This window comes from Photinus pyralis, unplaced genomic scaffold (assembly GCF_008802855.1).
Source record: "Photinus pyralis isolate 1611_PpyrPB1 unplaced genomic scaffold, Ppyr1.3 Ppyr1.4_LG1, whole genome shotgun sequence".
Lineage (NCBI taxonomy): Eukaryota > Metazoa > Arthropoda > Insecta > Coleoptera > Lampyridae > Photinus > Photinus pyralis.
Window position 1 is genome coordinate 1011446 of NW_022170249.1, and position 11942 is coordinate 1023387.

Sequence of the window (11942 nt, forward strand, 5' to 3'; positions counted from 1 at the left end):
TGAAAAACCTGAAGACAAGTCATTTGATCAGTTGGCAAAAATGGTTAAAAATCACGTAAATCCTACGCCGTCAGTAATAGCTGAGCGATATAAATTTCGACAGCGTAAACAAACGATAAACGAAAGTGTGGCAGATTACGTAGTGAGTTTGAAAAAGTTAGCGAGCACGTGTGATTTTAGGCAAACTTTAGATGAAAATCTACGCGACCAATTAGTGTTCGGGTTAAAAAACGATGTTATCATTCAACGTTTGTTTACCGAAAAGGCGGGATCGTTAACGTTTCAGAGAGCTTATCACCTCGCAATCAATATTGAAGCAGCAGAGAAAGACGCGTTACTGGTAGAATCAAAGGAGCCCCTATCATCTGACATTAATTCTCTCCGCCAAAAAGGGTCGTGCGGTCAAAAAACTCGCGAGGGACAACTAAAATTTAGTAACCAGCCCAGTTCAAGTCAAGAAAAAGATAATAGCGAAGAGATTTTCTGTTATTGTTGTGGTAGAAATAATCATCTCGCATCTCGGTGTTTGTATCGCAACGCCAGATGTTTTGTGTGTAAACAGAAAGGTCACTTAAAATTGGTTTGTCCCCAAGATAAGGATAAGGTAAATACTCAGCAAGGAGAAATCATTTTGTGGATACCGACGATCAGGAAACGACCTGCACTGACTCCGAAGAATGCAGTTTTTTTAGCCTGTCGGACGAGCACAGCATTGAGGAACCCATTAAAGTTTCTCTTAAGGTAGAAAATATTGACCTGGAAATGGAATTGGATACGGGATCAGGAATTTCTGTGGTGTCTTCTTCAGTCCACAAGAAATTGTTTCCGTCAAAGGAAATTTTAAGTACCACACTTAAGTTAAAATTATATACGGGCGATTATTTAAAACCTCAAGGGTACATCTTGGTGAATGTGTGTTATCATGGGGTTGAAAAAGTGTTAAAATTGTACATCGTTGATAACGGTGGGCCTGCTTTGTTAGGGCGCACCTGGTGTCGGAAGTTAAAAATACCCAAGCATGAACTCTATCGAGACGAAGGGTGGAGTGTGTGAGCAGTTGCTTAAAGAGTTTCCCCAAGTGTTGCTAAAGGAATCGGAACATTAAAGGACATCAAAGCTAATTTGATTTTGAAAGAAACTGCGTCACCTGTGTTTTGTAAAAACCGACCGCTGCCGTTCGCGTTAAAAGAAAGTGTCGATTTAGAATTGGACAGATTAGTGAAGGAGGGCATTTTAAGTCCAGTAAATTACAGTGACTGGGCCACACCAATCGTTCCCGTTTTAAAAAAGGACGGCTCAATTCGTATTTGTGGGGATTTTAAGATTACCGTGAATCCGAACCTTAAAATTAATCAGTATCCACTGCCTCGAATTGAAGAACTTTTTTGTAAACTGAAAGGGGGGAAAAAGTTCAGTAAAATCGATTTATCAGAAGCCTATGCTCAAGTGTTACTCGACGAGGAGTCACAAAAGTGCTTTACGATTAACACTCACCAAGGACTGTTTAGGTACCATCGCCTTCCGTACGGTATCGCGTCAGCGCCAAGTTTATTTCAAAACATTATGGAAAACATTTTCAGAAATGAAGACGGTGTGTGCGTGTTTTTGGACGATTTGCTGATTACCGCGGCATCGGAAAAGGAACATTTACAGCGACTTCGTAAAGTGTTAAAAATGTTAAGTGAGTTAGGTCTAAGGGTTAAACTGAACAAATGTACTTTCTTTTCGGACTCCGTAAATTATTTGGGTCATGTAGTGGACAGAAGGGGTTTACATGTGTGTAATGATAAGGTAAAGGCAATTTTAGATGTTAAAAAGTCAACAAATGTAACCGAGTTAAAAAGCTTTTTAGGTATGGTTAATTACTATGCCAAATACGTAAAAAACTTGAGTACCATTGTAAGCCCTTTGTATCAAATGTTAAAGAAAAATCATCCGTATCACTGGACAACAGAGCATGATTTGGCATTTAATCATGTTAAACAAGAATTAAGTTCCGCCCAGGTATTGATGCATTTTAATCCCGATGTGCCAATTAGTTTAGCTTGCGATGCCAGTGCAACAGGAATCGGCGCCGTCTTATCGTAGGTAATTGCACAAGTGCATCAAAATTACCGATAATTTTTTTGAAAGCATGTTGTCTAAAAACTGCATGAGTTTATTTTCATATTTTGGCGAAAGAGCCCGACACCGAATCACCGTTCGATGAAGGAAACAGTGACAAATCCGCCCCAGTGTCCACAAGAAACGACTTGTGTGTTTGTGGGTCGTAAACGAACAGACGTTTCGATGAAAAGCAGGTGATGGTTGGGGGTGTAGTTTCCTGCACCCCCACTACTCGTTTTTTGTAACTTTTGGATAAGTGCAGTTTTCGCGGCCGTTTTTCGCCAGATCGCCGAATCTCCAATGATAAAAGCAATAGCCGTCATAATTATTTGACTCACCGTTTCGAGGACTCACTGGAGTCGCGTCACGGCTTCGTGTCCGAGACTCTCTACGTTTTTGATAGTATCCACTTCGGCCTTGATCGGTGTTACGACCACCACTTGTCACTAACCTTTCGATCATGTCAAACAGTTTATCAATTTTGTTGGCTTGTTGGTCTAAGCGTGTACTGAGGGAACGGTCTGCTGATCGTGAGCGGGAGCGTCCTAAGCGTGTACTGAGGGAACGGTCTGCTGATCGCGAGCGGGAGCGTCCAGGTTCTGATTTTCCTCCAATAGCACTGATGCGTGGCTTATGGTCTGCAGCTCCGTAATGTCGTGTGCCTTCCATAATTTTATCTGCTCCGTTAACTAGCTCGTTGATTGATTTTCCATCCTCGAAAGCCAACAAAGGAATTCGCAGCTGCTCGGGAAGGCGTTCAAGCCATAGTTTTTTTGCAAAATCTTCCGGGAAGCTAGGTGCTAATTGTTTCATACGACTCCAGAGCCAACTAGGCTTCTCGTCTCCTAGGGATAGACCCCTCAACACTTGTTCGTATTTTTCCAGTGGGCTATCAGTGAATTCTTTCAAAAGGGCGGCTTTCAATGATGGCCACTTCTTTTCATTCGGTGGGTTTTCAATGACGTGCGGAATTCGGATGATGACTTGCTCGTTGAGTGCCGAAAGCACGCTATAATATTTTTGCTCGTCATCTACAACACCGCATATACGAAATTCCGCTTCAACAGTTTAAAGCCATAATGCTGGGTTGGAGGTCCAGATTGGCTGAATTCGTGGTCGCTTACTTATCGATTCTATGTAACTAATTTGCGTTTCCTCTTTCGATGAATTTGGTGCCTGTTGTCGTGCGGAAAACGCCGTATTCGCCAGTTCTGTTAACGCTGACGAAGCTAGTGAGGTATTCGTCGTCATCTGAGGAATTAACTTTGGAAATGAGACAGAATTATCGACGTCCTGTCGTGTAGTGCCAACTGAATTTTCAATCTCTGCATCTTTTTCATGAACTAAATCTGTTTCGCAACTCTTGAATTGACGCAGACGATTTTGTAGATTGTCGATGGTTCTTTCTCTAATACGCAAAGCCAGTTCGAAGCGTGTTTCCAAATCCTGCATAGCTTGTTGCATTTGCTCCAATTGGACGTTGATATCGGCAGTCGGTGATGTCGATTGTTGAATCGTTTCAGTAATCACTGGCATAGTTGTCAGCATTGCCTCATTATCGTGTGTAACGTCGTTTTCGGGTATTGTGACGTCGGTGTTGTCGTATTCCACACTTCTAAGGGATTCCATCAAATTTGTTCGCACAATAGGAACGGAGGAGGGAGAGATTATGTTACCACTTCTCAATTCCATGTAACAAATCGTAAAATTTACAGTGATGTAGTAATGTTAATCAAACGTCGGGGTCACCAATGTGGGAATTCTTTATATTTAACACTCCCAACACTAAATAACGATTTAAAATTTCTAATCAACTTTTATTTTAATAACATTGACAACTCTCATTTTTCAACAATCTTTTATATCTTGTTATCTCGTCGTCCTAGAAACAAGGATCATCGGTAGCGGACTACCTGGTCGCCACAGATTCCAAAAGTTTAACAGTTTCTGATACGTTTCCCTTACAATCTTGCAGGGTGTTGCCTATACATAGGATGTCGTCAAGGTAAATGACTGACATATACCCTCTGTCCCGAAGGGCACTGACTACTGGTTTCATTATTTTTGTAAACAAGTATGGCGCAGTGTTTAGGCCAAATGAGACACAAGTAAATTGAAATAACTGGCCTTGAAACTGGAATCTTAAATATTTCCTGGAGTTTTTGGCTACTGCAATCAGAAAAAAGGCGTCCTTCAAATCAATTGAGGCCATGAGGCAAGTGCTCCTGAGCATTTTAATGGCAGTCCTGATGTCCTCCATTTTGAAATGAGGGGCCTCAATTTTCTGATTTAATGCCTTTAGATTTAAAATGAACCTTTTTGAGCCATTAGGTTTGGTAATCAAAAAATAACTGGATAAAAATTGGTCCTCAGAGGGCCTACATTTTTCCACAGCTCCAATTGACAACAATTTATCTAATTCTGACTTAATGTCAGCTAATTCTTTTCCAGATCTGGTAGGCTCTAAAGGAACAAAATGTTGTTGTACTGAGCCAGAAAAATGTAAGTTATAGCCTGAGATATAACTTAACACAGTTTTACTTATGGGAAGTTGTTCCCACTTTTTTATAAAGGTTTTTAGTCTGCCCGCCGTTATTACCTTTAATGACGTTTGTAATACGGTTGGTGTTGATTCCTCGGTTTGGTAGTTGAGTAATGGGTTTGGTACTGTCGAGCTTTCCCCAGCTTTGTTGGAGGTTTGTTTGAGAATTTTAGTTTTCTGTTGCTGCCCACCTGATGCGGCTGCCCTGGAGCCTGACGGGACACAGGCGGGCGTTTCCAGTTTAAATTCCTTCCGGTAGATTCTTTTCGAGGAATTTTTAGCTCCTGTCCTACCTTTTCGAGTGTTTTTGCTTCCCTAATCTTCTCGGCTAAATCTTTCCCATACAGGTGTGTGTCGATGTTAGTCTTCTCGATGTACTTCTTAATTGATGGTTTAATCCTGGTGTGATAAACTGCCTGCGAGCTTTTGACTGTGAGTGATGATGCAAGTCCGACAATAATTGACCCGCGTCACACAACTTTCCCAATAGCAGCATTCTGTCTACTCCCTCCTCGTTATCTTCGAGCAACAAAGTAATACTTTGGCCCAAAGCAGCCATAGCAGTACCAATAACTCGTTGGCTGTCTACAAAATGTTGGTCGCGCTTGTGTACAGTGTCGTTCAAAGTGAGGGAGATCTCCGGATTTAACAGGGGTGGTTCGAGATTACAATCTCCTTTTCTTGGGTACTGTAACAAAACGGATAATTTTGTTTCTTCCGGTAGTCCACCCGAGACCCAATTCTGCCAACGTTTCGAAAGATCTGGGTGTAGGTCACTTTCAGTCGGAGTAAGTAGGTTGTCGTGCCTGGGGGAAAATGGATGGTCTGGCGTGACACAGGTTTCTCGTCCTGTAAACCCAAATTGATGTTAACTACTTGTTAGCCGTAAAATTTGGCCTTAATATGGCTTAAGAATATGTCTAAGGGTACTGCACATTAAATCCCTGGCATGTGACTCACCTCAAGTGTGAGCTCAGCCGGAAAGTAACAGTATAATTACATTATTAACCCGGAATAAGTTAATGGTAAGTCTGGTTTTTGATTTACCTCATGTGTAAACTCCACCAGCTGCGAGTTCCAAATGGATGACTAACCCCTTGTGTTAGCTCCGCCAAAATCAACCCATTTAAAACTTATAACCCCTAACAGAAAAATGATTTTGTAGGCGCGTGTCTTACCTCGAGTGTAAGCTTGACAAAATGGCCTCCTAACCGTACCTGGTGGATCCTCCGTATTCGAAGACGAATCCGAATCGCATATAACATATTATCTATTTGGAAGTGTTATGAACCACATAAATTTAATTATTTATACTTTCAGGAGTCTTACAATTTTATGGTTTACATAGAAATCGTCCAGCGCTAGACCAGTTTGTAGATGGTCTAAAAACGTGCAATATTTTTGGACTGATGGCAGAGTACCCAGACTGTTTTCATCCAGTGATGTGTGAGACAAAACTGAAATTAACTGCCAAGTCACTCGAAGATTGCTTTGACATAGTTTACAATCCCAGTGGAAGTAATAAGCGCCAAACAGAAAACCGCATTTTGGCATTCTTTAGGGACTATTTACTGGACAGCGAAGGTAGAGCATTTTTATTGAGAATACCTTTCTTTTTTAACGCAAATAATCTAAAATTATGTAACATTGGGTACCTTTTAATTTTTTTAATTATAGGCGGTGAAAGTGAAGCCACTTTGGCAGATATTTTGATATTTATAACGGGAGCAGATACAATTCCTCCATTGGGCTTTCCATTGCAGCCGAAGATATTGTTTGGACATGAAACTAATTCACTATATCCAAAGGCTAACACTTGCGCACTGCAGTTAGAACTGCCTGTAGTTCATTCAGATTATGACAGTTTTAAGAAATCTATGGAGTTTGGGATTTTAAACTGCAATGATTTTGCTTTCGCATAATCTGTTCTTAGGCAATGTGTCTTTTTCAACAGCTGTTACGTGAATATATCAGTCTCTTATCTTAAAAATGTGCACATCTGGCCTGTAACGTAGTCTCCTCAATGTGTATTTCAAATTTTTTTAGTTTTCTATAAAAACTTAACGTTGAGGATAATACCTCTTCAAGTTATATTTTTTCATTTTTGTTTACTATTGTTGTGAAATACCTTTTTGTAAAAATCAGGTATCTCAAATTATATTATCAAACTGTTAAGTTTTTTTTTTCAAATTCTGCTAAAATATTTATACCCTCGCCTACTTCCTGTTTTTTTAGAGATGTGATAGCTTTCTTTATGCTATGGAAAACATGGCAATCCGCTATTGTTGCCCAGCAGCCCATCATATGTCTGGTTAAATCTAAGTGAAACTGGCACCTCTCCACATTGCAAATTTGGTGTAACTAACGTTGAAAATTATTACCCAATTTCAACTAAGTCCTTTAATGTTTAACCCTTAGACCAATAGACGCGCCCTAACTCATCAATCGCACAGTGCGACGTGAAACAAACATGTGTATGTGTCTGACGTCAGATTTGGGAAAACGTCAGTCAGCCGTCATCGCTACGTATATAGATTTAAATGTCAATCAATAGAAAAAAAATTCCAAAATTTGTGATATCAAAAAGTTTAGCGTTTCATTTTGAAATTAATGTTGCACTGACATGTTACAATGTATATTTTTTATGGCAATAATTCAATGGCCGATTGAGATGGTGACGATACGAGACAATAAATGAATGAATTTGATTTCAATTACAATCGGCCATGGAATTAATGCCATAAGAAAAGTGTTGGAACTTCAATTAAATTCAGATAGATGTGACCTCAACAGGCGTATGACATACGTGATAGACGTTTACTAATCATCGCACAAAATCTGTCGCTAGCTCTCTGTCTCTCTCGTTTAATCTATCTGAATTTTAAAGAATTTTTTCTGAGATTCAATGAAAACTGGACCACTTTGTATTCCAAAGCTTTTTTCCGACATATCAAAAAAACGGGATACATGGTAGCGTTTATATTGGTCATCCCTAGTTAAAAATGTATATAACCCAATACATGAATGATGTAGATATGCATAACAGTTAGAAATGCAATATAATTTTAGCAGGAAACATCAAGTTACATACACCATCATGAATGTCCTGTCTCCATTTTCTCAATCACAAGTGACTTGAATCGTTACTTACCAGTATGTAAAAATGATTTTAAAAGCAAATAAATCGATGGTGTGTATAAGAATGTCCAAAAAAACCTGAATGTTGCGAATACAATTTTTTAAATTTTAGACTGCTATGCCGTTGTAGTGATTGATAGGACTGCGAAGTATTTGGTTGACCACCACTGACAGAAATGTGACCCCACTTTCTACTGATAATTTTTCATTTTATTATCATGCGTGTAGTGAGTCCTTGCTCAATCTCTGTGTTATAAGCACAGTTGATTTCCTTGTGCCTGAATGTATAAAATACTGACAAAAAAAGGTTATACTTGGTTTTATATACGGTTTTTATCCTTTTAAAACGCCCTGTAAATTAAAATGTGTGGTTAGAAGTTTGCAGTAGTTCCAATGCATCTACGATCTTACACAGCGTTGTCAAGTTTTTAAAAGATGCAAAACTTACGCGCCTGCCCTCTAGTGGAGTTTATACATAGGTTAATTTCATATATATTTTGCACTAACCAAATTTACATATATATTAACGTTTTTAAAAGAACATATATATTTTCACAATCAAAAATCTATATTTCGTCCGAAAGTGTATATATATTGTGAAATTTGTTTATATTTTCAAAGCTTAATTTAGTCCTGAACGGCGCCTCATAAAATACCTCGGTGTGGAAATATTTCCTTGGGATGAGATATCGATCGAGCGCCTGCTCGAACACCTGGCAGAAACGCTCCGCCGAGTCAGACGGCTTTCGGTAAGTATTCCATCTTTTCTTTTGAAATTTACTAAAGAGGAGGAATTCATAGTAATGTCTTAAGTTACACTTCTACTTCTCTTTCACTTAAAGTCTACATAACGGATTTTCAGTAGTCATAGTAGTTTCAGAGTAAGCAGAGCATGCGCGGTAAGTTGAGATGTGTGACATTGTAACGTCAAACCATAGTAACTCATTTATACTTAATGACAAAACAAACAAATATTTGTAGGTCATTGATCAATGTCAATTATTAATTGTCAATACCTACTAAATCACAAGATTGGCCTTATTTCGTATAGTTTCTGGAACTTCTTGCTCATTCACGATGAATTGAATTATTTAAAATTACGTTTGACGTTTGGATGGTTTCAATCACATTAACAAATTCGAACCACGCATACTCGATCAAACATAATGAATTATTTTGTAAACGAATCTTGACGAAGAAAACTATTTGTAAAACATAAAATTGTGTATGTACCACGGGCATAAACTGATGTTTATACTCTCGGGCGACTAAAAAGCTCTCGGGCCATAGGCCCTCGAGAATATAAACATCACTATTATGCCCTTAATACATAAACAACTATTATATTCTCGTTTTTCACAGGGTTTGTGGCGACTTGTATGGAACTAGCCAAACAACTACCAGTAGAATAGTGGCCTAAGTATCTGCGAAACTGTCAAATGTTAATATTATTAGAAGATACATTACATTCCCGGATACTAGAGCCAGCATAGGAAGAAATACGATGGAATTCTATGAAATTGCGCGCTTTCCAGGGGTGACGGGGTGTATAGATGGCACACACATTCCCATACGCAGTCCAGGAGGAGACCGAGCTGAAGTCTTCCGCAACAGAAAGGGCTACTTTTCAATAAACTGCCAAGCAGTTAGTTGTAGGATCCAACTACCTAATTTTTGACATCCTAACAAGATGGCCAGGTTCTGCTCATGACAGCAGAATTTTCAATGAAAGTTCGATCAAACTATTTGAGACAGGCAATCTCAGTGGACTGCTACTCGGAGACAGTGCCCATGCACAATCACGGTTTATGTTCACTCCAGTTCCTGAACCAAATAATATAGCAGACCAAGCCTATAATGCAGCCCAAGTGAGAACGAGAAATGTTGTCGAAAGAACATTTGGGCAGTGGAACAACGCTTCCGTTGCTTACAAGTGAAAAGTAATCACGCCTTACAATCCACTACTAAAATAATAATAGCAACAGGTGTATTGCATAACATTGCAATAGAGACTCGGCAGCCTGTCATTCCTGACCATAATTATGCTCACCTAGAAGTGCCATAGCTTGAACCACTACCGGTAATGCAAGGAAATGCGATAAGAAGAGCATTTATACACCGCACAATCAACATTACAATTTTTGTTTCTCTTTTTCCAATTGAATTTCATCGCGTTGAAAAGGTAGGTAGGCGATGAAAACAATTGCTATAGATTTATTGCCCAATTCATTGAATAAATTCATACGTAGTTTATTTTTATCAGCAAGGAAAATATACAAATGCATAAAAATCCTAAGGCATGATAATTATAAGCCGTTCTATAATACAACACTCGTGTATTCTAGGCTTCTCTTCCACAACCCGGAGCTCTTAAGAAAACGGTAAGGCGCAAGAGAAATGAAATCAATGCAGCCCATCCTGCACCACTCAATTGGCAAACGCTACAATTTCCAGATGATTACAAAATTTATGCCTTTGATAATGGAATAGAATAAAATTATTTGTTATATGACAGTGGACCGGATGAAATGAGAATATTGATTTGGTCGTCGACAGAATTTACATATTTTACGTAGTAGAGATACCTTCTATGGCGATGCCACCTTCAAAACAGCTCCACATTTTTTTTCGCAAATTTATACGATACTTGGTCGACTTCATGGTGGAGAGCATCCCATCATATATGCGCTTTTGCCGAATAAACAGGGCACTACGTACTTGAGATTGTTTCAAGCATTAATGCAATTAGAGTTCAACTTTTCAACCTCGATCGTATTCCTGCGATTTTGAAGCAGCTGCCATTACTGCATTTCAAGGATGCTTTCCCGATGCAAATATATTCGGTTGCTATTACCACCTAACTCATAACGTAAAGAAAACAAATTTCGAATTAGGATATATTCAAAATTACAATAATGATGCTAATTTTTCCTTGCGAGCAAAAATGATACCCGCGTTGGCCTTCATTCCGATAAATGATCTGGAAAACGCGCTTGATGCTATTTCGGAAGATCTTCCCGATGATTTGCAACCCTTAGTAAATTGGTTTGAGGACACTTACATCGGTCGCAGAAATCGTAGAGGTCTTGACAGGCGTCCAGCACTCTTCAGACCACATACATGGAATCTGTATCAAAGAGTGTTAAACGGCGAAGATCGTACGAAAAATTACGCCGAAGCAACGCACCGTAGACTTACAATCGAATTGGGAATGGAGCATCCGAGCATTTGGAAATTCATTGTTGCATTAAGAAAAATTCAGACTGTAAGGAGGTCCGTGAAGTTGGCAATGCCCATTTCACCAAACTTAAAATTGTAGTAACCATATTTTTGTGCTAATTTTGTGCTATTTATTGCCGATAAACAAAAATTTTATGCTTTGGAATTTACAGAGTTATTCGAAAAAAGAGATGGGTACGGCCAACTTCACTAAGCGATACCCATGTAGTAATTTCGAAAAACTTATACCAATTTTGTGATAATTTTGTGCTATTTATTGCCGATAACCAAAAATTTTGTGCTTTGGAATTTACCGAGTTATTCGAAAAAAGAGATGGGTACGGCCAACCCATGTAGTAATTTCGAAAAACTTATACCAATTAATTTTGTGCTAATTTTGTGCTATTTATTGCCGATAAACAAAAATTTTGTGCTTTTCAATTTACCGAGTTATTCGAAAAAACAGATGGGTACGGCCAACTTTACTTAGCTTTACCCAAGTAATGATTTTGAAAAACCAATACTAATTAATTTTGTGCAATTTATTGGTGATAAATACAAATTTTGTGCTTTTGAATTTGCAGGGATATTCGAAAAAATAGATGGGTACGGCCAACTTCACTAAGCGATACCCAAGTAATAATTTTGAAAAACGTATACCAATTAATTTTCTGCGGGTGCGGGTTCGGTTTTTACCCATCAAGTCCGGGTCCGGGTCTGAGATTTACCCACACCCTTTATTACGCTGCAGCTGCCGTACATCTACTGATCGTGATTATCAACAGTGCTAATAATTTATGATAACTACTCCATACAGTAAAAGGTGATATACTTTAATATATTTATTTGTATGCATTAGAACGTTTACAACTACAGGGTTGGCCAACGAAAATATTAATTTCGGTTTTACAACAAACCCTAAAAAAATTTCAATTTT

At 38.7% G+C, this 11942-nt stretch overlaps 1 protein-coding gene across 1 annotated transcript; it reads left to right on the forward strand.

Moving 5' to 3' along the window:
* Positions 1-5626: 5626 nt before the first annotated feature.
* Positions 5627-6654, forward strand: LOC116163372 (G2/M phase-specific E3 ubiquitin-protein ligase-like). Its single transcript, XM_031477270.1, has 2 exons — positions 5627-6232; positions 6326-6654. The coding sequence occupies exons 1-2, from the start codon at positions 6058-6060 to the stop codon at positions 6568-6570; spliced, it is 420 nt and encodes a 139-aa protein (XP_031333130.1). The 5' UTR covers positions 5627-6057; the 3' UTR covers positions 6571-6654.
* Positions 6655-11942: the final 5288 nt, after the last annotated feature.

What these genes read in the sequence shown, in the direction of transcription:
- LOC116163372 (XM_031477270.1), top strand. Translation starts at nt 6,058, where the DNA reads ATGGCAGAGTACCCAGACTGTTTTCATCCAGTGATGTGTGAGACAAAA. An exon ending in CTATTTACTGGACAGCGAAG is followed by an intron (nt 6,233 to 6,325) that starts GTAGAGCATTTT and finishes TTTTAATTATAG; the next exon opens with GCGGTGAAAGTGAAGCCACT.